Below are 27,388 nucleotides of genomic sequence, written 5' to 3' on the forward strand. Positions count from 1 at the left end.
GACTGACTCTTCCGAGTCTGTGGGAGAGACCTCTTTCCTAGCTCTGCCACTGGTTACCATTAAGCTGGAGTTTCCAGGGACTGAACCTCAAACCTTCTCCACAAACACAGCTGAGCTATGGATGCTACTGATGAACTCGTGAAGCTCTTTTAGACAGAGCCAGACCACTGGCCCATGGAAGCCCAGCATTATCTACCCTGACTGGTGTTAGCTCTTGAGGCTCAGAGGTGGAGGTCTTTCCCAGCCCTGCAGAGAAGAACTAGACCGGGGGGGTGGGGGGCAGAATCAAGCAGAGCAGCTGCTGCACGTCTGAGTGATAATAGCCAACCCCCCTCCCTCCCAGTGGTTTCCACATCTTAACCAGAAGCACAGCTCCCACGGCCAAGACGGTCCAAGTGCAGATCTCAGCTTCCCCTCGCTCCCTGATACTTTGAGAGACCAGTTTGGAATGTCACACCACACACACACACACACAGCTCAGCTCCCTCACCTTTGCAGGTGTGATATCCATTAACGCTGCCTACAGAACCTCCCACAGCGGGCAGCACAGAACCTAAGCAAAACGACAAGGAGACAGACAGAAGGACAGAGACGGACACGTTAGCAATACAGACACTGAAAACCACAGCATCATCGTGTATCAGAGTTGGGAGGGACTTCGGAGGCCTTCTAGTCTAACCCCTGACTGTGTAGGGAATGGCTATCCTCGACAGGCTCTGTTGGAAAACCTCCAGCAAAGTCAGTCCCCCACAGCACAAGGAGGACGGCTCGACTGCCCAACAGGGAATCCCTCCTCCTGTTCAGCCTGAACCGGCTTCCTTGTCATTTCAACCCTGCCCTCAGGGGCGAGAGAGGACAAGCCAGCTACTCCTCTCTGTGTGGCAGCCCTTCCGATACTTGAAGCCGGCCGTCATATCACCCCCCCGCTTCGTCTTGTCTTCTCTTCCCCAGGCTTCACACACCCAGTTCCTTTAAGTGTCCCTCCCGTCTTCGCTACCCTCCTCTGAACCCACTCCAGTTCCTCAGCCTTGCACATGCTACGTCTTTTGCAGCTAGAATCCGACCCTTTCATACACCCGGGGAGCTGAGGGCACACTGGGGCTAACAGCAGAGGTGAGGCCATGGCAAGTTCACAGCTCATCCCAGTTTCCCGTGTCCTCCCTATGGTCCAGGTAATGGGCCCTCATCCCACACAGAAGGGGGTGAGCTGTGGGTCCCAGCATCTGGCAGTGACGCATTACAACCTTCCCTTGAATAACACCCCGCTTTGGGTGCCTCCATCACCTCAGCTGTTTCCCAATTCATGTTACCCGGGCAACGAGGCAGATACCAAAGAACTATTTCTGTGGAGTTGGGCTCTGTGTCGAAGCAGAAAGTCACCTCCTGATCTAGGCAGCCCCCGCGACAGGCCATGGCACACAGACCACTGAGAGGCCAAGGCTACACAAGTGGAATTTGGGTGGCCACTATAATGCCCAGAGAATGGGGTCAGAATCCACCTTTGAGTAAATGAAAGAGAACCCCAAGCATGGACGAGATTAGCACAGCACAGGACGATATGACACACCACACAACGCTTTTGGTCTCTCAGGCTTGACCAGTCCCCCAACCCATCCCATGTCGAGAAGCGAGATACACAGGGGTGCAGAGGAGTCCGCTGCCAACAACTGACTAATCGTTTCCAAGCACCACCTCCCCAAAATGCAGTTATCCCTGCCTCAGCCAGCTCCGTGTGCGCATGGGAGCAACCACATGACGATGCCTGCAAGCGAGCTGGCTTTTAATACAATTTGCTCAAATACCTGACATTTGGCCCCCTTCCACCCCGGCTGATGGCAATTTCAGTCACACCCGCCAGCTTGCAGACTGCTACTTTGCACCTCCCTCCCACCCTTTGGGATGGATGCAGCAACCTTCCCCTACAGAATTTAATGAAGGATAAATCGTCCCCATAATTGTTTTTCCTTACAGCAGAGGTTCCTGACCTGGGATTCCCCAGATGCTTTTGAACTCTAGCCCCCATCATCCCCTGCCACAATGGCAGCAGGGGAAGATGAGAGCCGTAGTCCAACAAAATCTGGGGATCCAAAGTTGGGAAGCTCTTAATAAATAAAAAGGAAGCCAATGACAAGGAAATTGTTTGAATATGACGAGACCACAAAAGGCTTCTTCACAAAAACCCTCAGCAGGGATTAAATTTTGGGAGGAACCCAGTCCAAAGATTCCAGCTGGAACCCTCAGGAGTCTTTGAGGCCAGACTCCTCATATTTTGGAGCTATCAAGCCCTATCCGCACTCTGATTTATTTCACATTCAACTCCAGCTGGAAAAATGGTCTCTCAGGGTCTCTCCAACTCCCCTCACAGAGCCTCATGGGCTCATTGCTCCCCCAGCAGCGTAATTCACCCACCTCTGGGGAAGGAACATGACAGCCAATATAATGTCAGCAGCATGAAAAACCACTTTAGGAGAGGAAGAGGAAATCTAAAGGCCCCCCACTGAAACTCCCACAAGGAAGGTTTTGAACTGCCAGAGCGTAAAAGCAGCAAGGTGGAGCCCAGCTGGCTCGCGCTTGTGCTGGGCTCCTCTGCTCTTGCAGTCGTAGCCTTCCGAGGGGAACCTCAACCCAGCAGTCTTCAAAGAAGGCCCTTGGGAGGCCCAAGAGGGAAGGCCGGCTCTCGGCATGGACACGGGCTCCATCCTGATGAACAGCAGACGAAGAGGCCAACTGGTGTCTGGGCAGCAATGCTGCAGGGAGGAGGCACACTGAAAACTCATGTCAAAGTGCGTAGAGGGGAGGGGTGTGTGTGATTACTGAGGTTTGGATAAATTCTACCTAATGGGAGACTGAAGCCACAAGGTCTCCTAAGAAGGGAAGGACAGTGCAGTCTCTGGCACCAAAGCAGTTCTGAGAGGAGGTAGAGAGGTGTGTGTGTGTGTGTCTTTCTCACCTGTCCTGGATTGTGCATCAGGAGACGTAATCTCAACTATCAAGTTCTCCAAGGCCGTCCCTCTGCGATTGATTTCCCCCATGAGGATTCCCTTTTCCGTCCATTCTTCCAAGAAGATCTAGTAATAGGACACATTAAGGGATCAGTATGCGGCCACTGACATGCAGGTAGCACCAGCAGCACCGAGTCCTAACGAACCGGGGGGTGGGTGGGCACCAAATGGTCTCTTTCTCTGCCCCACCTCAATCTGCTGCATCCGCTTCTCCAGCTCTTGGGTGCCCACAGACGTTTCGGTGGCTGGGATATTCCCTTCGGTCTCTTTCAGCCACTTCCTGATGGAGCCAACCAGCTTCCGGAACTCATCCAGCTGATCCTGGCAGGACGATGCACCTCTCTCTCTGAGAAAGGAAGGAAGAGAAGGTCTCTCAGGTGCCAGCTGCTCATTGTTGTGAAACCTGCCATTGCTCATGCCCATGAAGGAACCATCTGCGGCCTTATGCTCAGCAGCACACACACACACACCCCAACGTAGACTCTGAATACTCCCTACAATTGCACCCCCTGCTTCTTGCAACTTGGCATTGCAAAGGGCAACATCTGTTACTGGGCAAGCTTTCACAGGGCCCTGCTAACCTGTATTCCACCTGAGGAACTGTGTGTCACTCAAAGGTTTGCACCCACAAAAATCAACTGTGATTTTTTGGGTTGCAATTCAGAATCGCATTTCAGATAGTGAAGGTGGCTGTAGGCAACCAGTTCTTCAGCCTCCATGCTGTTCAGTCTGCAACATGACCTATCTCACAATGTGGTTAGGATTACCATACTGAGAAAACATATGCCTTGAACTTTATAAAGACTGCACTATATAAATGCTAAGCGTATTATTTCTAGCATCGCAACATTGGTTCACCCCTTTTTGAGATTTTGCCACTATCACTCACACTTTGGTGACTTACAAGTTAGACTACTGCCATGTGTGCTACATGGGCTGCTCTTGAAGACTGTCTGGAAACATCAGGTTCAAAACACTGCTGCCCATCTTTCGGGTGGGACAAACAAATGAGGACCTGTTCTCCAACAACGGCATCAGTGTCTCCCCCAGCTCCTTTTCAAGGGGCATCCTGCACCCATATACTGTCTGGGACCCAAACTACACATTGCTTCAAACATGCAAGTTTTACCCTTGCGTGCTTTTCTTGTTAAAGTGTGTGTGTGTGTGTGTGTGTGTGTGTGTGTGTGAAAAATCAGCTCTGGAGGACCCACATCCAGCCTGGGACCACTGCAGAAACAGAAAAGGTTCTGCTTCATTAGGACAAGGTGCCCTTTAGATCTCCTTGGACTCCTGATCCTCTGTGGCTCACTGCCGCCCTGCTCTGAATTCCCAGAGCTGCAAGGACCACTCCTTACCTCTCCCTCACCGCCTTCTGCAGCTGCGTGAAGTCTTTCCTCATGCTGCGCACTTTCTCCTGGAGCTGGGGGGCGCCCCCCAGGGCTGAAAAGCCACAAGAGCTCAGCTCCACGGCCACCCGTTCCAAGGCGTCCAGGTCCTCATGGTGCTGCTTCATCTCGGAATTAAGTTCCTGGCAGCAAAACAGGGGAAAAACAGAAGCAGGGATGAAACGTGGCCTTTTGGTTGGACCTCACTTGGAATATGGTGTCCAATTCTAGATGCCACCTTTTAAGAAGAGATACTGAAAAACTGAAACAAGTTCAGAGTGGGGCAGCCACAATGGGGAGGGGCCTGGAAACTGAGCCCTGGGAGGAACTGCTGAAGGAGCAGCAAAGGTTTGGCCTGGAAAAGAGAAGACTCAGTGGGGGGTGGAAAGACGACAAGAGCCATCTTCAAAGATCTGAAAGGCCGCAGGAGGAGGAGTGGACAAGAGCAGGACCCCAACCTGTGGGTAGAAATGACAAGGAAGCAGATTCAGGCTAGACATTAGGAGGAATATTTCCTGACCATAGGAACCAATTGGCACTTTGGAATGGACACAGCAATCTTCGCCTACAGAGTTACATAGGAAGCTGCCATATACTGAGTCAGACCATGGGTCCATCTAGCTCAGAATTGTCTACACAGACTGGCAGCGGCTTCTCCAAGGTTGCAGGCAGGAATCTCTCTCAGCCCTGTCTTGGAGATGCTGCCAGGGAGGGGACTTGGAACCTTCTGCTCTTCCCAGAGCGGCTCCATCCCCAGAGGGGGGAATGTCTTCCAGTGCTCACACTTCTAGTCTCCCATTCAAATGCAACCAGGGTGGACCCTGCTTAGCTAAGGGGATAAGTCCTGCTTGCTACCACAAGACCAGCTCTCCTCTCCACTGAAGGCAGAGCGAGCACCACAGCACAGGCTCAACACACTCTCGAGGGACTCATGACCCCCTACCAACAATCTGAAGTTCTTAATAAATAAAAAAGAAGCTGGTGACAAGGAAAGAGTCTGCCTTGTCTGGGGGTGGGCTCTACTCCGCTGGAGGTTTTTAGACAGAGACTGGCCAGCCAGAGAGGTCAGGGGTGCAGAGGCGTATCTAGGGAAAATAGCGCCTAGGGCAAACACTGAAATTGCGCCCCCTGTCCAAACATCTGACACCCATCTTTCAGATTACTTTACCACAATATCAGCTCAAAAATACAAGTCAAGCTCGTTAATCTTTTAATATTTCAAAAACTATTTAGCAGTGGATGTAGCCAGACCAAAAATTGCTGGAAAACTACAAATTTCAGTATGCTGGGGCTCATGAAATACCTAAATACTATGTGGAGGTATACTTGGAAAACTAAACAGAAGTGCCTGTCTAATTCTCTACTGTGCATTGTAGCATCACTATTACATGAGTTTTAAAAATAAATTGAGAATTGGACTTTGCCCAGATACTCTGGAAAATAATTAAAGGATATGCAGAGTAAACTGTGTCATTGCTTGGAATATACTCTAGTCTTTCAGAAAGACAGTTAAAATGAAAGAAAGAGAGCAAGAAACTGCCAGTGGGCATTAATACTAAGGATTTCACACTGATTCAAAGACAAACTCACAATTAATAGCCATATTATTAAGACATCACATTTAACTCACTTATCACAAGAAGCAAAGTAAGAGCAAATGAAAACAATCCTAGCTCATAAGCTTCAGCTCAGTATTCACAAGCCCTGATACCCTGTAAATAGTGCCAATCTGAATATGTGTACAGTGTTTTTATTTATTTATTTATTTATTTAAAATTACCTGTAGCCCCTTCAGGGGGCTTCCTAAAGGCTGGGGGGGGGGCTGCAGAGGTTCCCCCTCCCCCCTGCTGGCCTCTAGGGCCTCACAGGGACCATGTGAGCATGTGCGGTGGCCATTTTAAAAAATAATCTTTTTTTTAAAAAATGGCTGCTGAAAACAAAATGGCCACCGTGCATGCTCAGATGGCCTCTGCAAGGCCTGGCATGGCCGAGGGCCTCACAGAAGCCATTTGACCATGCATGGTGGCCATTTTGTTTTTGGCAGCCATTTTTTAAAAAAATTTTTTTTTACAAAATGGCGCCCCCCTTCAAGTGGCGCCCGGGGCACGTGCCCTGCCTGCCCTACCCTAGATACACCCCTGCAGGGGTGCTGCAGGAATTTCCTGCACTGAGCAAGGTGGGTTGGACCTGAAGACAGCCAAGACCTCTGCCAACCCTACGATTCTATGAAAGGCGCAGCCTGGTGGTGAACTCAGAGCTGGTTTCCCGGGTCTCGTCCAGCATGGGGCGTGGGCTATGGAGACGGCCATCCACCTCTGCTGCCAACACACACCCGTGTCTGGCAGTGTAAATGAGGAAAGAAGCACCCTCTACAGGCACAAGAGAGGAATGGCAGCCCAAGCCCTGGCGGGCTGCATTTCAAGAAGCACTCCTGCTCAGAGGCACGCCTTGCTGCTTCACATGCTTCGCCACTTGAAGCTTGCACCTAGGCCAAGCTTCAAATTAGGCCACACACTGACCTGCTTCCCAGAGAAGTTAGAAGGCTCCATTGCAAAAGCTCTGGGCGCTGAGGAGGATCACCCCCTTTTTGAATACTGCAAGAACAAGCCCTCCACAGACAGCGAACAAGCTGCTGTCCTCTCCATGAGGAGCTTCCCGATACTGAGCCAGGCCTCTGGTAGCTCAGGACTGCCTCCTCGAGGCCTTGGGAAGCTGCAGCCGGCCAAAGGCAATTCCCAGCGGCCCTTCTAACTCAGAATGCCAGAGGCTGGCATTCAGAATGCCCAGGCTGAACCCAGGGCCGCCTGCATACATATCGAGAGCTTCACCCCTGAGCAACGGGCCCTCCCGAGGGCCTCCGCCATCCAGCCGTTTCTTACCTGCAGCTGTTGGGAGAAGTGGGCGATATCGCGATCCGGCTGGTTCCCCGAGGCCAGCAGGCGCGCCCTGCTCTCCGTGAACTGCTGCAGCCTCTCGGAGAGCTGCTCGTACTGTTCAACCTTGGGGAGAAGATCCTTCAGGAGGTCCTCCTTCTCCTGCTGCCGCCGACACAGGCTGCCAAAACGCCCCGTCACCTCGGCCAGCTTGCTCTGCAGGGCCGCTGCTGTGGAGCGGTCGGCCGTTGCCATGAACCGGTTCACCATCTCCCGCGTGGCCTCCAGGCTGCTGTTCTGCCGGGCAATGTCCTGCTTCAGCTTCTGCAGACAGACACACAGATACCCACTAGGGACCAGGACGTGACAGAGAGGGCATCGAGACTCCACGGTTCCCATTGGAAGCAGCACCCATGGAGACACAGACGAGCACCCTAAGCAGGCATGGCTCCACCTCTCAGGCCAATTCGCCTACGGGGGGACAGAGGGACGCAGGAAGCTGCCTGAGAGCTCTCGTTCATGACCTCGCCAGCAGCCAGTTCTGCAGGGCAAGGAAGGGGAGGGAGAGCCTTCCCAGATCCACATGAAAAAATCCCTCCATCTCCGGATGCTCAACACGTCTCCACAGCCCACAGGCAAAACCAAGCCCAGGAGAAAAGGTTTTTGCTCAAGAAAAAATATGAGGAAAAGAGGGGATGAGGTGGAGGAGAAATCCCTTAGGAACACCGGAAGCTGCCATATACTGAGTCAGACCCTTGGTCCATCTAGCTCAGTATTGTCTACCCAGACTGGCAGCAACCTTTTCCAAGGTTGCAGGCAGGAGTCTCACTCAGCCCTATCTTGGAGATGCTTCCAGGGAGGGAACTGGGAACTTTTAGAATAGCCTCCCCAAGATATAGTCACTTGGGTGCAGCACAAGGGAGAGGAGCGTACAGACTGCAACCCTCTCTTTCACCAGATTTTAAAGTGACAGACTGAATGGGCAACTGCCTCATGGATATCTGCTGTCACTCAACAGAAACCAGGACGAGGCTCTCCCAAAGTGGGATATCTGCGCTGCAACTTTTCAGCACAGTTCAGGACCAGGGAGGACCCCAAATGTGCTTCGAAATTGGCCTTAGATTGTCACATGCCAACGGCCAAGGAAGACCTCAGGGGAAGATTCCCAGAGAGCTCTCCAAAGTTTTTCAAAAGAGATGCTGCTTTTCAGAGATTGGAGGAGGATCTTTTTTTATTATTTTTATGTGGGATGAAAACCACTGATGCAAAGCAGAGACAGACAGCTCACCATGTTTGTGGCAAGAGACTCCTGGATGGAAGTAGAGGAGAAAGAAGCCACATCCTCTTTTTGGAGGTTTCTCTCAATCTCAGACATGGACTGAAGGAGGTTCTCCAGTCCTTCCTGGACACTCTGCGACTGAGCGATGGACTTCTGCAAAACATCCGAGCGCTCCGCCATGCGACAGGAAAGAGCCTGGAAACGGCTCACAATGGAATCTGAGGGAGCAAAGGCAACCACAACCAAGCACTTACAAACCAGGTGGCAAGTTCAGATGATACGCAGGTTAAATATGTGTTTCCTACGGCATCCCTGGGCCTTCAGAGCATGCACTCACATCTACTTCCAGTTCAGGGTAGAGTAAACCAAGACTGGTTGTGATGTCCACACTTGAATTACTCTAACCCCACTTTCTTGAAATAAACCACAATCTGCAACTCACTTCTAACCTTGGCAACAGATTGCAGTTTATTTCAAGGAAGTGGGTTAAGATAATCTAAGTGTAGTCATCTTGGATGTCACAACTGATCTTGGTTTCTTTTAACCTAGATCAGAAACTGGATGCTCACACAGGCAGAGGGGAAAGGAGCACACGCTCCTGAAGTGTGGGGATTTTGCATGGAACCAGGAATCTGCAGGTTGTCTGAAGCAGCCCATCAAGCAGAGTTTTTATGGCACAACAGCAGCTAGGAAAGGGGTGGCCAGCTTGAAGCTCTCCAGCTCTTTCCTCCAGTTGCCGTTGGACTGATTGATTGATTGATTGATTGATTAAGTGCCGTCAAGTCGGTGTTGACTCTTAGCGACCACATAGGTAGAATATCTCCAGGATGATCTGTCTTCCACTTGGCCTTTAAGGTCTCTCAGTGGTGCAATCATGGCTGTCGTCATCGACTTCCTCCACCTTGCTGCTGGCCGTCCTCTTCTTCTCTTTCCTTGGACTACAAGGAAACTACTTTCCTTCTCTTGCTGTTGGACTATAACTCCCATTATCCCCAGCTGCAATAAATGGTGGCTGGGGATGTTAGGAATTGTAGCCCAACAGCTGGAGAACGGATTGGCCGCCTCTGGCCTAGGCGATATTTGTATTCACCTGAGCTTAGCAACCTCTAAGCTTCTGCTCAGGACATGCATAAATTCTTGTCAGCAACTAGGTCCCCACTGGACCCTTAAAAAAAAGAAAGACTATTCTCTTGATAAATGTGAGGAAAGCGTGGGTCTTTACACCCCAATGGAGCAGATCACATGGCTGGGTTCACAGCAATGTTTAGTGAGCATTTCAAGCACAGGGACAGTCCAGCAGCAGCAGCAACAGCACGTATTTAACAGCGATGGGAACGCTGCAAGGCAGACCCACGCTGGTGGGGCCTCTGAGCTGAGTGGGGAGGATTCAGCAAGGCGTACATAGGATGCAGATTCCAAGGACACTTCAATAGCGTAAGAAACTGCCTAAGGTGGCTGGGAAACACTGTTCCTTAGTCCTGCACCGACGCCTGCTAACTGGGCAAAGAGGCTCCTTTAAATGTGGCAATTCTCTTTATTGAGCAGGGGGAGAGCAACTGGCCCCCCTCTCCATCCCCAGCACAGCATCCCTCCCGTGGCCGTGGTTATTATTGATATTTATTGTACTGCTGTATGTTTTTCCTTTTGTTTTCCTTCTGGTTGGCTTAAGGCTGCAATAAAATTGATTCTGATTCTGATTCAGTGGCTGTGGCAGATGTCTGTCTAGAATGTGAGCCCTTTGGGGACAGGGAGCCTAGTCATTCATTCATTCCGATGTAAAATGCTTTAGGAACTTTTGTTGAAAAGTGGTATATAAATATTTGTTGCTGTTGTTGAATTTGGCACCCAAGGAGGAAGTAGAATCACCACCTTCCCCTCCCCACAGTCACCTGGGCGCTTTCCAGATTATGCGCTACAACAGTGTCACTACGGATCTGCTAAGTGTGCTTCCGTCCTGCCTGGGTCTCGACACCGCAGTCCCTGCGCTGACAGCAAGGTGCCTTTTTGAACATTTCCCATGCCTTCTTTCGCATCTTATCCTACAGCACTGCATGTGCATCACAAAAAAACAGCAGCATTCCCCCGTCGTAGGAGGGCTCCGCCAGCCACTCATGTCTCCCAAACGGTCCTGCCCAGCCCGGCCTGGAGAGCAGCAGCCAGTGCCCGGCCACGCTTTTGAGCATTACCTGTGGTCTCCCGAATGCCTCGGTGGTCAGGCAGAGGTGCTTCTTGTATTTCCAGGAGCGACCGGGCAGCCTTCTCCAGCTTCTCCACAGGCACCTGGTGCTCGGCAAGGTCCTCCTGGAGGCGCTGGGGGGCAAGCAAGGGGGAACCAGGAGCAATCAGAACAGCAACAGTCCTGGACCAAAGAATGTGGAGCTGCTGGCTAATTCCTAAAAAGCCTCCTAGGAGACGCTATAAATAACTAGCTGACTTGGCACAGAGCATCTGCACCCCTAGTTCTCCCTGACTCCCCCACTTCAGCCTCATTTTGTTCGCCCTTTTCAGCCCCAGTTCGTGCCCACCCCCACCCTCCCAGTTTGTTCTCCCTCGGCGGCCAGCCTTCTGCTCCCCGCCCACCGCCGCTTCTCCTCCCCACCACTTCCAACAATCCAGTTTCAGCCACTAACTATCTGCCGCTGCTGTCTTTCTTCCCCACCAGGCCAGCCTCCACTGCCATTCCCACCCCCACCCCCCGCTTCACCCGCCTGCCGCCGCCAATTTGTTTCCGGCGGGCCTCCCTCTTCTGCCCGCTCGCTGGCGTTTTGTTTCCCCGCCAGACAACTGGCCGGCGGCTGCCGCTGCTGCCATTTCCCCCCCTCCTGGCCGTCCCGTCGCTATCCCGAACTCTCATGAGAGCTGCCACGCATGAGATTAGCAATGGGTACGCCTGGGATAATTAAATATATAGATATGCTAAAAATAAATACAAAGAGGCTAAATAAAAAAAGGAGACACACTGGGGCTCAATCCTCCCTGGAATCCACACCTGCTGAGTCCAGATGGTCTTGCCCCAGATCTCAGCTGTCTGTAGTTACTTAGTGTTGAGGGAAATTGCCCTCTGCATGTGGTCAGAGGCACTCCTCCTTATTGGAAGGCTCACATCTCCCAGGAGCAAGACCCTCGTAAGAACAAGGCAGGTGGGTTTAGCAAGGCCTTGTAAGAGGCCTTATTCCTAACTGGGAAGACTAATTCCCGTGGCCCATGTTTCCAAGAGGGTTTCCAACCAGATCTTCAGCCAGCAGAAAGGCAGGAGAGCGGTGTCACTAGGAGCTTGCTTTTGCTCTGAGACCAGGGAAGTCTCAAATCCACCGGAAGGCCAGAGGCGCACGTTCGCTTGCTTACTTTGGAGCTGGCCAGCTGCCTCTGCAGAACGGTGGGGTCGGAGGAAACGGGCTCCAAGAGGGCGGCTGCCACGGCCTCTTCGCTTCCCCGCAGCCACGTCCTGAGCGATTCTGCTACATCCTGGAACTGCTGAGAGCGATCCAGCAGCATGTTCAGATGGGATCCCAGCACGGTGCACTGCAAGGACGACAGAAAGATGCTTTCAAGGCCAGCCAAAGGCCATCGCTCAGGAGCAGAGGTCACGTTTTCCATGGACAAAGCCCCTGAGGCCCAGTTCACCCCACCCCACCCCACCCCACCCCACCCCACCCCACTGCTCCAGTTCAAGAACCAGAAGGGGCAGCAGGACAGGCAAAGTCTTCTGCTCCAGACACCCTCGAGAGCCACTGCCCAGCCAGAGGGATGCTGCGTCCTGTGCCCAGTGCTTCCTGGCCAAGCTCCTCCGGTCCAGCTAGTGCAGGACTGCACAACTTCGGCTGTTTGTAGACTACAGCTCCCATCATCCAGAGTGGCCAATTGTCAGAAATCATGGGAGTTGTGGCCCCACATCTTCAGGAGGGGTGAAGTGGCACAGCCCGGACCTAGTGCCTTCTGGTTGCTGGATTCTCTACAAGAGCTCCAGTGCTGGACGGGATGCAGGAGCAACGCCTGCTGCACAGAGTGCAAACTCAGGATCACACCTCACAGTTTAGTCATGTCTTAAGGGTGAAAAAAATTCCGAGTGCAACCTGTCTTTGCAAATCTCACGCACACCAGTGTTCTCATTAAATAATGCACCACCACAGACTTGTCAGGCTCCCCCCTCACCGCTCCCCACCACACCCTCTAACTCTGTTCCTTACTCTTATCCCCTGGTGGTGCAGTGGTGGAGCCCCTGGTGGCGCAGTGGTAAAACTGCCGCCCTGTAACCAGAAGGTTGCAAGTTCGATCCTGACCAGGGGCTCAAGGTTGACTCAGCCTTCCATCCTTCCGAGGTCGGTAAAATGAGTACCCAGAATGTTGGGGGCAATATGCTAAATCATTGTAAACTGCTTAGAGAGCCCCGGCTATAGAGCGGTATAGAAATGTAAGTGCTATTGCTATCCGTAGGAATAGCATTTACTACTGGGCATAGACGTCCTACAACATATACAGAAGCAACGCCTAGCATACACGGTAGTGGCTCGTCCTAATGAGCCAGAGGGGCACCCAAGGAGGCAGATCAGGTTGCTTCTCTCTCTCTCTGTCATCCTGCCCAAGAGCTGTGCTGCCTGCAGGCTGGCCATTCGTCAGGTAGAGCTGCACGGTTAGCCACGCAGCTCTCCTTGACAAATGGCCAGCCTCCACAGGCAGGGAGGGAGAGAGAGGAGCACCCTGAGCTGTCTTCTTCGGTGCCCCCTTGAGCTTGTCCTGCTACTGGGCTTAACACAGGATCAGCTGCTTATCCATTCATGTTGCAAAAAACAGGTAATGAAAACGGGCCAGATGCAGAAAGGGCACAGGCGGGTTGCCAAGAGGGCAGCCTTGGCCACTTGTGGAGGTCGTAAGGGATTAGTGTCCCAGTTTCCCAGCATGTCAAACACACCAAAAAGGACTCCGGTTCCCAGCAGCAATGTTCCAAGACCTGGGCAAGGAGTGGATGGCCTTCTCTGCAATGCTGAGGCCCAGATCCACACGGCTAATACCTTGGAGTGGAGAGCACCGTATCTCTTGGTAGCGCCATCCAGCTTGCTCCTCACGAGGGCTCCCGTGGCCAGAGCCTCAGGCCCACCGGCACCGGCCACCACCTTCTCGGCATCCAGCACCTTCTGCCCGGACATGGTGACAAAGCGCAAGTCTCCCTTGTGGGAGATCACGTCTTCGGAGAAGCTGCTCTGCCGGAGGAGCCTTGGCCGGAGGGACTCCAGGCTGCCATCCCCACCATACATCTTCTCCAGCGCCTGCTCCGCCTGACCCAGCCAGGCCTCGAACTCCACGTGGTCCCGCAGAAACTTCTGCAGCTCGTCCCGGAGCGCCTGCGCCTGCTTCAGCCGGGCCTCTGACTGGGACAAGGCCGCAGCGTACTGGCCCTTCAGTTCTCCCAGCCTGCCCTGGAGCCTCTGCTTCTCCTCGGGCATCAGGTTGTGGCCTTGCTTGCCCAGGAAGGCCTGGGCGGACTGGGAGGCCAGAATGACCTCTTGCTGCTGAGACACAAGTTCTTGGTGCCGGGCCTGAAAAAGAAACCAACACGCAGTTCAAGTTAACGCTGTCACCAGTGACATTGGAACCTGGGTCCTTCTGGGCCAGGAAGGGAAGTCTTTGGCTATCTTGGGAAGAGGCAGAGGCTTCCCATCGTCCTCTGCAATTTCCTCCAGTTATCCTGCAATTGGCTGGGAGCTCAACATGGACCTCCTGTATTCCCTAAAAGCTCTCCCCCACCTCTGCACTCCTTCCCAGGCTTGTCAGGTCTTGATTCAGGGGTATCTCAAGCCTGAAATCAGTGTTCCCTGTAACTGGGATTTCCAGATGTTGTTGACTACAACTCCCATAATCCCCAGCCAAAGACCATTGCAGCTGAGGATGCTGGGAGTGGTAGTGAACACCACCAGGAAATCCCTGTTACAGGGAACACTGCTTGGGATCCTATAGATCAGAGGTTCTCAACCTTGGGTCCCCAGATGTTGTTGGACTTCAACTCCCATAATCCCAGACAAAGGCCACTGGGGCTGGGGATTATGGGAGTTGAAGTCCAACAACATCTGGCGACCCAAGGTTGAGAATCCCTGCTATAGATTGTTGGACTACAACTCCCAACACCTTCATCCACAACAGGCCAAAGGCCACCCTAGTTGTAGTCCAACATCTGGGGACTCAAAATGGAGAAGCCCTGTCCTGACTGGTCCCCAGCACGGACTGCATAAATCTTCTGGGTCTGGCCAGCCTCCGCTTCCGGCATTCTTCCACCAAGCTGCTATCATCATCATCAAGTCAGAAGTGGCCATGTTGTCCTTTCTGCCCACTTCTCCTTGTTCCCACCCTCCCATCTCGGCATGTCGCCCTAGGCTGCAGTGTGCCTCCCCAGAGGCTGGCCCTGGACTTGCGCATGATCCATGGCCTCATGCAAGAAATGCCCTACAGATCCAACTCCCAGACAGAAGGTAGCAGAGGATGGCTGACACTCTGGGTCTGGGAAGCCAGAACGTTCAAGATTAGAGGTTGACCAAACTCTGGAAGGGCCGCGGGGGGCTCCCAGGAGAACAGGCTGGGATCCAGTCAGGAGAGAAGAGGAGTCATGGCTCAGTGACGGAACAGAAGGCCTTGGGGTTCATCACCAGGCTGGGAATGACCTCCTCAGCCTGGGAGAGCTGCTGAGTGCAGAGCAGACAAGACTGGACCAGATGGCCAATGGGTGGACTTTCTATGAGGCAACTTGGTATGGTGCCAAAGGACATTGGTGAGTAGTGCCAACGCAGAAACAGACTTGGTGCAAGAGCAGCCAACAGGGTCCAGTGCCGAGCCGGTATTCGAACCCAGGGCTCGGTTCAACCCTCTGCCCACCAGCCCAGACCAACCTTCAAGCCCTCGTAGTGCAAGTCAAGATCCTCTTCCACTCTGTCCGTTTCCATGAGCGGGCCATCGAGAGCATCTCGCACTCTTCCCTCTCTGTGCCCTCCAGCAGCTTGCCCCACTGGATGGAGTTTTCCTGGAGTTTGCTCCAGGGATGCTACCCAGTGCAAAAGGGAGTCTATCTTACTCTGGTTTTCTTCCAAGTCTTTGGCAGCTTTAACCTGCAAACAAAAGTTGGAGTGTTTAGGAAGCACCTGAATTAGATGGTACAAGTCAAATAGGGGAGAAGGCGGCTTTGCCTATCCGCAAGTATAAACTCAGTTGCATCCACACAGCCCTGCCTGGGGGGCAAGTGGGCGAGAAGAACAAGCCAGTTAGGAGGCCCTCCTCCGCCGATGGAGAAGCAGGGAGGACCTGGAGAGAAAATCTGACCGATGTTGAGGAGTGAGCCAGTGACTCCCCTGGGGGAGCTGCTGTGCAGACCCAAGAGCCAGAGCAGGCCACTGAGACGTCCATATAGGAGGATGCAGGAAGCAAGTGGTTCTTCCTGCTCACACGACTCCCCGGCTTCTATCTGCTGGCTGGGAGGATCCGGGGCTTGGGGCTGTAAGCTCAGTGGCAGAGCATCGGCTTTGCATGCAGAAGGAGCCAGGTGCAGTCCAGTAATGGCTGGCCCTAACAAGCCAGGGGGACACCAAAGGCGGCAGCTTGGGTTGCTCCTCTCCCTCCTGCCCTGTTCGAGAGCAGCACTACCTGCAGGCTGGCCATTAGTCAGGTAGAGCTGTGCCAATAACCATGCAGCTCTACCTCATGAATGGCCAGCCTGCAAGCAGCGCCCGCACAAGAGAGAGGAGCAACCCGAGCTGCCTCCTTAAGAGCAGCCACTACTGTTTCAACTCCTGGCAATATCTCCAGGTAGGGCTGGGTGAGATTCCTGCTTGAAACCTTGGGGGAGCTGCCGCCAGTCAGTGCAGATGATGCTAAGCTAGGTAGAACAAAGGTCTGACTCAGTATATAGCAGCTTCGTACAAGTGTAAAACATCTTGTGTGAATGGGCCTGCCTCTAGTCTTCCACAAGTCTTGCTATTTCTGCATGGAATGGAGGAGGCTGTTTACTCCCACAGTGATTCCAGGGCACTTTCCAAATTAGACCCTGCAGCAGGGTCACGGCAGATCTCAGAAGTGTGCTTCCACACTTCCTGCGTTGTGACACCGCAGTCCCTATGTGGACAGCAGGGTGCCGTTCACATTCCCGATGTCTTGTTTCGAATTTAATCACTGCGATATAGAGCTAGGACGTCGTCTATCCGGAGTAAGTAAGTTGCTGTTTTTCCAGGTTGTTAGTTTCCGTGAGACGGCTCCCCCTGCTGTTCACGTCTTGAAAGTGATTTGCCTGAATGGGAGCATTTTGCGGCTGTTGAGCAGCTAGTCTGGAAAGCAGCCTGGCCTCTGGGATCTGCCCTCTGCATTGAGAAACACACACAAGGGCCTGGGGCCGGGGCAGGGCAGGCCCGACAGCAGCACCTCGCGGTTACCTTTTCGGTCTGCTGCTGCACCACCGTGCTGACGGCACTCTCGAGCTCTTGCTGGGCTGCCTCCGTCCTCTCCTGCAGGGACTGGTACTGCTCCTTCGCCCGGCAGAGCCTCTCTTGCAGGGATGCCAGCTCCCTGGGGTCCAGCTTGCTCCCGTTTTCCTCCAGGAATTCTTCCGTGGCTTTCAGGATGCTGGCAAAGGAGGCCGCTCGGCAGTGCATGCTCCGCTGCAGCTCCTGGGGCATCAGTCAGAAAGAGAAAGCGGATGAGATGGCTTTGGGAAGTTCACAGACTCACGGGTTTACCATCAAAAAGTCCCATTAAAACAATAAAATCCAAACTGGAATACAGATTTAAGAAGATTATCAGCTTTTCAAATTGTGGAGCCCTTGGCCTTTATTTACTTACTTAGCACTTTTCAGACGAACCTCCCAAAGCAGTTTACAAAAAACTTAAATAAAGGACAATACATCAAGCCACACATTTACTTTTTTACATGGGCCTTAGTCTCACTCCCTCTCTCCTCCCCTCATTTTAATCAAGTAAGTCACCAGCTACATTTAAATCAACTGCATATTGAATGCAGATGCCTTTTTGAAATAATGAAGGGAGTGTGAGAACGTACAATCCAACACGCAAAGGTTAACTATCGGAGGAAAGGCCACATGTGTGTTTCTAGACTGGGAGCTCCCCAGGGCAGAGGGCTGTTGTCGTATCTGTTTTAAAGCACCATCCGCACAAACCAAACCCAAGCCACATCTCACCTTAACGTCCTTCTGCCGCTGCTGCAGTGAGGAGAGGTCCCCTTCCTTAGCCGTTCCCTGGGGATCCACCAACCGGCTTTCGGCCTGGTTCAGCCACGTGCACACCTCCTCCAGCTTCTGGCTGCGGATGGCTTGCTGCTCCTGAAGCGTCTATTTGGATTCGTGTGGGGTGTTTTTTGTAAAGAAGACAGGAGCCTGTTAATGGCTATCCATTGCACCAATTGCAAAGCGAACGAGTTACAAAACAGAAAGCAGTTTAGCAGGAGAAATCAACAGCCTACAAGTTGAACGGCCTCTCTCTCTCTCTCTCTCTGCTACCCCCCCTCCCCTTTCTCCCCTTGCTCTAGGCAGGAACTTTGTTCAATTGTTTGGAAGAGGAAAAGTGCAAATCTTTTAAAATTGGGGTCATTTTCCATTTGGATATTTTTCTTTGCCTTCATTTCCCTCTCTCTCATTCAATGACAGCACTCATTCAGAAAAGGGCTGATGTTAACATGATGGCTTTTCCTTGACAGACCATTTATAAGTTGAGAAATAGAGGGCAAAAATGTTATTCTAGAATGCATAATTCTGGATGGAAATCGGAGGATGGGACAGGATGAGGGAAGAATCTGGCCTCCTTCTCTGGGATATTTCCTCATTAATTCTGCATTCTGGAGGTAACACTTTTCACGCCTACCTCTTCCACTGAAAGCAAAACAAAAACATTATAGCAGAATGGAGCCCAGACATAAATCTCCCTCATGGGGTGAAAGCTGCTCCAGCTTATGTCACCAAAACAGCAGAGCAAATGACCCGACCTTTGCCTGCAGCTTTAATTTTGCAGCCATGTCTCAAGAACATAAGACTCCCCTGGAATAGCAAACTGTACAGCATGACCTTGCAGCACTGCTGTTACTCAGGAACGGCCATTTCTGGGGACAGGAGAAGGCGGGGAGGGAGGGAGAGGGAGAGAGAGAGAGAGAGAGGCTTGAACACTGCCCCAAAGTAAGTCCTTTTGGCATACAGCAAACAGAACACCCCTAGAGCCATTGAGCATGATGTGTGACCTGGACCATCCTTCTTTCCACCAATGTACACGGTTTCTTGTCTCTGGTGCCTTGGGACCAAAACATACAAACTCGTCCCCAACGAGAACACAGTGCTTTTCTCTGCCAGTCCTTAAGCCAAACAACAGAAGCAGTTCAGGGGAAGCGGGGAGAAGAGCACTCCTAAGAAGCACTCTCCCGCAGCGCAATGAGATCTTCTCGCATTAGGGATGGGAGAACACAAGTCTGAAAAAGCAAAGCAAAGTGGTTAATATACATACAGACAAGAGGCACACATTACGGAGGGGCTTTTGTTAATCACAACATGGCTTGTGTTAAGAGTGTCTGAAGGGAAGCAAGAGACATGCAACTTTGGGGTCTCTGAGGCCAGGGGCTACCCTCCACTGGGGAGGGGCGGTGGGCACCTCCAGTCCGTGACTCAAAGGGCGGTGCTCTTTACATTCTCAAAATACCCTCCATTCTCAAAGCAGCCCCCGCTAACACCATGAGCAGCTCCATGCGGTGCCCTGAGAACATCTCTCCATGCTACAAGCTCAGGACTGGCTGACCAGTCATGTCTCCTTGGTGGCATCTAGCCCCCTAAGAATTGATGGGAACTGGAGGACATTGAGGAGTTCATCGTCTCACACACTCTCCCCTGGCCACCCCATTTACACGTCTCAATTATACAGAGATTACCCCAGGTACTGTAAAGAAAGGACTCCTGGATTCTGGGTCTTACAGCCTACATTAGCACAGACTGGAATCTCCTGAATGCAGTTGCTTTCAGAGAAACAAAGCTAGCATGAAATTGGCACACATCTAGCTATTCAAAAGGGACACTGACAAAGTTCTCAGGGGTCCACGCCCTGGATGGCAAAAAGTCAGTGAGTCTAGTGGCCCTAAGTATGGTTTCACACATTAGCAAGTGGCAAATCCAGGCTCCCACCAACAACAGGGGATGCCTGGAAATAAAAAAGGGCTCCCTGAATAATATCTCCAATATAAGTGTATGCAAACATAGCTGTTGCACTAATGCTTTACATTTGCAGGCAAACACTTAAAACACTTTTGGTGCACAGCTAAAAACTATAAATGTGGCCCCCAAAGACCCAGGTGAACAACACAACCCCCTTGGGCCAGTTCTCATCTCCTCCACTCTGCATTCCCTGCTCTCACTTCCCATCCAGGATAGAATATTAGCCTTTTTTCAGTTTCAGGGAGGGAGATTAAACTTTACCCATCTCCCCCCACCTTACAAGAAATGGGTATTCTCCAGTGCCCTTAGGAGGCTCACCTACTTCTTAGAAAAAGACAACTCCCCCTCTCCCCCGCCAGCTCCCTGAAGAACAGAGTGGGACACAAGGCAGAGAGAGAAATTAAGCTTCTCTTTGCTCCGAAGCAGCAGCTGACACATCATAAGCAGCCGTGACTGGATTGCAAAGGGATACTGAACACTAGAAGTTGTGCAAAGAACGGCAAGCAAGTCAAAAGAGGAAGGCACGTGCGCACAAACACACACACACACACGCTCCACTCCTCGCCAAGGAGAGAGTGTGGCTTCATCGCCGTCACCTGATCCGTCTGCTGCACTTGCTGGAGACAGACCTGCAGGACCTCTGCCCGGGCGGACACTCGCTCCGAAACGTCCCGGAAAGACCGCTGCAGTTCATTCAGCAGCCTGAGCAGCTGCCTGCTTTGTGCAGGAGTCAAGTCTTGAGCGTGCTCAGAAATGAAGAACTGGATGTCAAAGGCTGCGGCGTCCAGCTGAGCTTTGGTGTCAGTGAGGGGCTCTCTCAGCTCCTGGCCACAGCAAGAGAGGGCAAGAAGAGAAAAGATCAGCACAGGAGGAACTCTTTTGGGGCCGCGCATACCGCCACTGACTATACAACTGCAACAGCATTCTAGCTGGTCTCACAAGGTGTTTCTTGCATGGAGACTTTTGCTCAGGACCACCAGATATCAGCGTCTATCCAGATCTACTCTCTCAAAACTCTTCTTTATGTTAATACCAGCATACCCAGCAGTTTAGGAAAACCAAACTTCTTGGGGGGGGGGGTGTGTGTTGCAAATTGCTGCAAATTTGGTTGTCTTGAATGAGCAGTCAGACCCTTTGGACCTGAATGGTCCTTAATCACTGGGGGCGGGGGGAGTTCTCCTCGATCAACTAGAATCCAGGCATCAGAAAGGGACATCTTTCCGAGCTAGTGGAGGAGGGAGTGAAACAATCTGGAGTCAGACTGCAGTATGAATTCAGAAATCTGTGGGCTACAGGTGAAGCACGTTGGAACTGCAGGGGCTTTCTCAGAGAACCAGATGCAGGGTTGGTAGACAAGCTGCCTGCTGCAGGGCGCTTTCCAGACTAGTTGCTCAACAGCAGCAAAATGCCTCCATTCAGGCAAGTCACACTGAAAACATGAACTGCAGGGGGAGCAGAGTCTCACAGCAACTAACAACCTGAAAAAACAGCAACTTCCTTACTCCAGATATACGACGTCCTAGCTCTATATCGCAGCAATTAAATCTGAGACAGGGCATTGGCAATGTGAACGGCACCCTGCTGCCCACATAGGGAGTGTGGTGTCACAACGCAGGAAGGGTGGAAGCACACTTTCAGGATCCGAAATGACCCCATTGCAGGGTCTAATCTGGTAAGTGCCCGGGACTGTCAATTTGCTTCCAATACATTCTGTTTCTATATTTGCAAATGCAACAAATATTACAAAGACACCCCAAGTCTCCAGTGCTATTCTCTCATCCAAAGCAAACGAAAGCTTGCTGCATTCACCCTGAAACATCTTGCTACTCGGGGAAGGGAGAAAACTTAACAATCCTATATTCTAAGGGAAAGACGTTGCCTGTTAGGGTTACCACTTTCTTAAAATATCAGGTCATACATTATAAGGTCTTACATTTTAAGGTCTTACATACATTCGAAGCTTCTGGAAGGAACTAGTCGCAAACTCACCCTGAGCCATTTTTTGAAGGGCGGAATAGAAATTGAATCAATAATAATAATTATAACAACAACAACAACAACAACTCAGGAACACCACACATTGCCAAAAATCCCTCTAGAGCTCCAGACAAGCAAGAGGAAATACTTCTTCAAAGACCACATCATAAAATCCTGGTATCATGGCCATAGATGGTTATAGCTTACAACCATCGGGGTCTGCCACAGACCGTTGCAATATTTGCTGGCACAGAACAATGTTTAGGAGGAGCAGATATGACTGTCCTATAGAAGACAGGCCCATCAGTGGCTACTCATAATCTCATGTCTATTTTTAGCACACACACCCCACTACTGTGCAGACAGTCCTGCAAGATAAGGAAAATTGGCGGCGGTGGGGGTGGCTGTTTGTGCAGAGAAGCGACCGAGTAAGATTCCAGACAACTTGGGGGAAGGAAAATAGGCAAGAGTGGAGGTGCAATAGACCTTCCTCCCTCTGCCCTGCCCATTTCATCCACCATGAAAAGCAAATTTGGACTATCAGATGCTGGAAACTAACAAGACATGGCTACCCTGGAGTTCTCAAACTGGGGTCCCTTGATAATAATGGACTACAACTCCCATCATCAGTGTCCTCGCTAATATTTTTCGTGTGTGTGAAATGAGTTTTGTTCTGGGCGGCAGGATCAAGGCAGTGTGTGCACATGTGCATTCAGAGTGGGGCCTTCTTGATTCAGCCTGAGCAGGATCTAAAATTAACTGAGCGGACATAAAAAAACTTGTGAGTGTGTGCACATGTGCACGCCCTTAAAGGGAACACTGCCCATCATCCTTAGCCTAACAGCCTTTGGCTAGGTCGACAATGATGAAGATTTATATACCACTTTTCAACAAAAGTTCCCAAAGCGGTTTCCATAGAGAGAGAAAATATAGAAATAGAAATAAATAAAGATGGCTCCCTGTCCCCCAAGAGCTTACAATCTTAAAAGGAACATAAGAAAGACACCAGCAACAAGGACATCCCCACTGTGATGGGGATTAGGGATGTGCACGGAACCTGACCGGCCTTGAACCCAACCGAGCCAATTCGGTCTGGCACCCCCTCGAATCCCCCCAGTTCGGTTGGGGGGATTTGCGATCTTTAAATTCTTCATCCACTGGGTGAAAGCCGGAAACTAGCTGAAGAGCACCCGAACCGGGCAAGGGGGCAATTTAGAAGGCCAGCTGAGGGAGGGGGAACCTCCACAGACACCCCCCCCACTGCCTCCAGGAACTCCCCCAAGGGGAGTAAAAGGTTTGTGTGTTTTTTAAAAAAAGAATTTAAAGATCGCAAACCACCCCCCTGAACTTTGAGGGAGGAGGGTTCAGTCTGGGTCTGGACCAAACCGGGGGGGGGGTCGGTTCTACCCCAAACCGTCAAACCCCCGAACTGGTTTGCACATCCCTACTGGGGATAAGGCCTGTTGTTCTCCCCCTGCTAAATAAAGAGAATCACCAGTTTTAAAAGGAGCCCCTTTGCTCAGGGGATGATGGAAGCTGACAGCAGGGGATGGTGGGAGTTGTCATCCCACAACATCTGGGGACCCAAGGTTGAGAACCCCTGCAGTATCATCATGGCCCTGCTTGTGAACGTCCCCGGCCATCTGGCCGGCAACTCTGAAAGCAAGCAAGATGCTCAGCCCTGCTCTGATCCGCCAAGCAGTGCTGATGCTTGCAGTTGAAATGCCAGGGCAGAGGAAGGCACCAGAAGGCATCTAAGGAAGCTGTCTCCAGGATTAACAAGCAAGTGCTTCTGGGAAACGTGGAGCAGTTGGTAGGATATCCTATTCATAGTTGAGATGAAATGAGCCAGGACAGACGAAGAAGAATGCCTGCCCCAAAGGCGGAAGCATGGAGGCTCTATTCTCTAGTCCTGTGCAGACACGCAAAGAAGTTGACACAGTGGCAGTCTGCTCAATAGCCCCTCTTCTCCCCCTCCCATGGGAAACTCCAAGCTCACCAGTCCACTTTAGCAGCAGGAGGGGTTACTATGACTACCTTGTAGCTCTGCAGGCAGGCATTCAAGCGGTGGCCCTCGGCTGGGCCCTGGGATTCAAGGCCGTCGAGCAACTGAGTGGTGTCCACCACCCAGTTCAGCAGCTCTTGCAGTTTGCGCTGGAGATTTTCATGCTGCTGTACGATTTTCATCTCAAAGCAAGAACAGAAACCGCCATTAAAACCACAAAGTGGACGAAAGGGCAAAGCAAGGTCGGCCAGAAGTGTCAGCCCTTCCTCAAAACTGGCATTTGAGCCGACAAGCACAGGACTCTGGGCCAAGACACGGGCTTAATTTCCCAAACCAAAGTGTCACCACAAGGTAGTCTGGGAAACACACCAGCGGGGATTCGAACCGGCATCCTTTGGCTCCCTAGGCAAGTTACTTCCCCGCTGCACCATTAGGTGGCTCTCTCTCTGCATATAGGGGGCAAAAATAATCTTAGGAAGAAGCCAAGGCATGCAGGTTTTGTATGTGCAGGAGCTGGAACGGGAGGGGGGCGGGGGGAGCATTCAAACATTCAAGCCCCATTGCACAGTCTGACCTAAACTCCCTAGAACAGCAGAATTCTTGCATTTAGGAGATGGAAGGGAATTTGGAGGTCCAATTCTACCCTGCTGCTCAGTGCAGCAATCTGCTGGACATCCCTGACAGATGTCTATCCAGCCCCTCTCTGGAAACCTCTCAAGGAGGAGAGCCTAGCACGGCATGAGTCAGACAGTCCCACTGTCTGTTGAATGGCTCTTGCAGTTGGGAACCTTCTGCTACTGCAGGGGTTCTTGAACTTAGGTCCCCAAAGGATGATGGGAGTTGTAGTCCAACCACACCTGGGAACCCAAGTTTGAGAAGCCCTGTCTCGTAATGGCCTTGCCTGCACCTGCTTCCTTGTCATTCCAGCCCCTTGGTCCCAGTCCTGCCCTCTGGCCCCGAAAGACCCTTCCTTGTGAGAGCATGGGGCAGCAGCCTGCCTCTCCCAGCACAGTCCTGCTCCATCACATAGGAATCCTGTTTGCATACAAAAAACGGCGGCGGCTTCTCTTGGGGAGGACAGAATGGGACGGCTGCAGAGCCTGGCTGCAAGAGGCGCCGGATACCTTTTCCGCTTCGACTGCAGCATGCAGGTTGTGCAGCCAAGAGGTCACCGCCTCGCTCACGGAGCCAAAGGACTTCTGGAGGTTCTTGGCGTCTTTCTCCAAAGCCTTCAGTAATTGCTCAGGGACCTCTTGGGGAGAGCTGGCCACGATCCCCTTCACAGCTTCCAGCTCCTGATCCACTGGCACTGACAGGTTCTTCAGCTCCCTGTCCAAGGCCTGAGGGGGCAAGGGGACACGGTCACGCCAAAATGCCAGCAAGACAAAGGAGCTGTCAGTCCTGGAACAAACGCCAGCCTCCCACAGCCTCTGTCTGCTACAGAAACCTCTTAACTCTGTCCAGGTTACAGCAAGCCTGTCCAAGAGGAGAATTCGTGGATTTTGCACTTATGTCACCGTCCAGGCATGAAGCGGGTTGAGGGCCAAAGGAATGAATTAGAGAAGGATTTTAAAACACACACACACACACTCTCTCTCTCTCTCTCTCTTTTGATCCAGTGCCTGGAATGATGGGTGTAGAGCAGCGCCGCCCAACTTCGGCCATCCTGCAGATGTCGGCCTACAACTCCCATAATCCCTGGCTATTGGCCATTGCGGCTTTGGCTTATAGTAGTCCAAAAACAGCTGGGAGGCCTAAATTGAGCAGGCCTGGTGTAGATCCAGAGTTCAGTGACTGCATGGGATCCTGGCACTCAGGAAGTGCACGAACCGGTGTTCGGCCGGTTCAGCGGTGGGGGGTGGGTTTACCTTTAAGGAGCAGGGAGGGTGCCCATGCCCACCCGCCCGCCCGCCACAGTCTGTAAAACCGGTGCCGTGGGGCTGCTGTATACCTTCTTGCAGCTCCGTTCAGCGGCGCTCCGGCCACTTCCAGTATGGGTCTGCAAGGAGGTACGCAGCAACCCTGTGGCAGCGGTTTTGCAGACAGCGCCGGCGGGGGAAATGCGGCAGACAGGATGGGCACCTTCCCTGCTCCTTAAAAGGTAACTGCCCCCCACCACTGAACTGGCTGAACGTTAGACTTCCGAACCGGTTCGGCGGTCAGTGAAAAGAGCGCCGAACCGTTTCATGCACATCCCTATCCTGCGCAGCCTGCCCCAAGGAAATCATACCATGCCCTACTTGACAGGCTGGTGGGAGGACTTTGAGGAATGAAATGCACTTTGCAACAATATGCAAGTGCTGCAGAAAGGATTGTGAATGGTAGTAAAATAAGCTTGTTTATCTCAAAGAGTTGGGGGGAGCCACTGCCTTGTTGCTCTTCATCAGAGACACACAAAAGGAAGTCACTTGTCCTCCTGCCCCGACGCTGCAGACTCCTCTCAGCCTCTGTTAGGCCTTTGTACCATCTAGAACAGGGCTGCACAACTTTGGCCCTCCAGCTGGTTTTGGACTACAACTCCCATCAGCCCCAGCCACCATGGCCAATAGTAAGGGATAATGGGAGTTGTAGTCCATCATCTGCAAGAGGGCCAGAATTGTAAAGCACTGCTTTCTAGTGGTTGAGGCAAAGGTCATGGCCAAACCAAAGCCACCTTCACAAGGGGTTTATCACCTGTAGGAAGACCCATCTCTATGCATGCCACCCAAACACGTTTACTGAACATTTGATGTTATGATCAGGAGTAGCTCATCCTAACTGCACAGGTTAAGCGTGCAGCTCTACCTGATGAATGCCCAGTGTGGAGGCAGCGTGTAGGGCAGGAGAGAGTGAAGCACATGGAGCTCCAGGAACCACGGGCAGCTGCGACCCCTTTGGCGTCCCGCACTGCAGCTTGTCCGGACAAGCCACTTCTAGTTATAATGTTCTATGAACCACGAGGCTCCTGCCTAGGAGGGCTCCTGCTGCTGTTACAAATCAGGCCCTCAGCCTTTGCTGTTTGCATGAGGGTGCCAGAACCGGCTTGCAAGCCTCCGCTTCTATTGTGCAAGGCCAGAGTCGCCGAAGGATCTGGGAGGAAACTCTGGCGACCGAACAAGGAGGACTCTGTTCTCCTAACTGAGCCTGCTTCCAGACAAGCCAGTGCCAGGGAGAGAACTCTGTTACCCATGTTTGATTGCGGAAGAAGAGATAATGGTTTGTTTCACGATAACACTCCCATTGTCAACATATTTTCCTATTGATCTCGATGGAGTTAACTTCCAAGCAAGCGTGCTTCGGATTCCAGGCTGATCTTAATTTCTAGTTTATGGTTCACCAATGGTGGGGAGGACGCTTTCCCCCCTCACACACTCCATTGCCCAGGACACCAACCCTTTACTCTGGAATGGCCACCCTTTGTTCACCTCACGGTCCTCATTGAGCACCATATTGAAACAGGAGAGAATTTCCCCTCTTATGTTTGTTCAAATCGGATTGTGGCCATTCAGGAACATGGATGTTAACAAAATGCAACTGCAGCGCCAGCCTGTATAATGGCACTGGGCTTTTCAAGGTTCTCACGACTTTCAACACCCCCTCCTTGCAGATTCAACCTCTTTAACTAGAGATCCAGCAATTGCCCCTTGAAAGGCCTGAAGGTGGTGGCTCTGCTTCTGCAGCGGCTCCTCCTAAGGAGCCAGGGGGGCGCCAAAG

At 51.9% G+C, this 27,388-nt stretch overlaps 1 protein-coding gene across 30 annotated transcripts in view; it reads right to left on the bottom strand.

The window, feature by feature from the left end:
- MACF1 (microtubule actin crosslinking factor 1) overlaps positions 1-27,388 on the bottom strand; it is a 362,956-nt gene that overhangs the window by 107,554 nt on the left and 228,014 nt on the right. For 21 of the 30 annotated variants that reach the window (XM_053267998.1, XM_053268004.1, XM_053268005.1 and 18 more), the window contains 15 exons: positions 24,820-25,035; positions 23,728-23,877; positions 20,310-20,537; positions 17,707-17,856; positions 16,945-17,178; positions 15,415-15,630; positions 13,549-14,073; positions 11,885-12,061; positions 10,726-10,849; positions 8,549-8,757; positions 7,267-7,584; positions 4,358-4,530; positions 3,192-3,348; positions 2,951-3,068; positions 491-553 (listed from right to left, as the gene is read on the bottom strand). In XM_053267998.1, coding sequence (XP_053123973.1) covers positions 491-553; positions 2,951-3,068; positions 3,192-3,348; positions 4,358-4,530; positions 7,267-7,584; positions 8,549-8,757; positions 10,726-10,849; positions 11,885-12,061; positions 13,549-14,073; positions 15,415-15,630; positions 16,945-17,178; positions 17,707-17,856; positions 20,310-20,537; positions 23,728-23,877; positions 24,820-25,035 — 3,058 coding nt within the window. The remainder of the gene's footprint in view (positions 1-490; positions 554-2,950; positions 3,069-3,191; positions 3,349-4,357; positions 4,531-7,266; positions 7,585-8,548; positions 8,758-10,725; positions 10,850-11,884; positions 12,062-13,548; positions 14,074-15,414; positions 15,631-16,944; positions 17,179-17,706; positions 17,857-20,309; positions 20,538-23,727; positions 23,878-24,819; positions 25,036-27,388) is intronic. The other 9 variants (XM_053267999.1, XM_053268001.1, XM_053267996.1 and 6 more) reach the window with 3 other exon arrangements.

The sequence above is a fragment of the Hemicordylus capensis genome, chromosome 7, assembly GCF_027244095.1.
Source record: "Hemicordylus capensis ecotype Gifberg chromosome 7, rHemCap1.1.pri, whole genome shotgun sequence".
In the NCBI taxonomy this organism is placed as follows: domain Eukaryota; kingdom Metazoa; phylum Chordata; class Lepidosauria; order Squamata; family Cordylidae; genus Hemicordylus; species Hemicordylus capensis.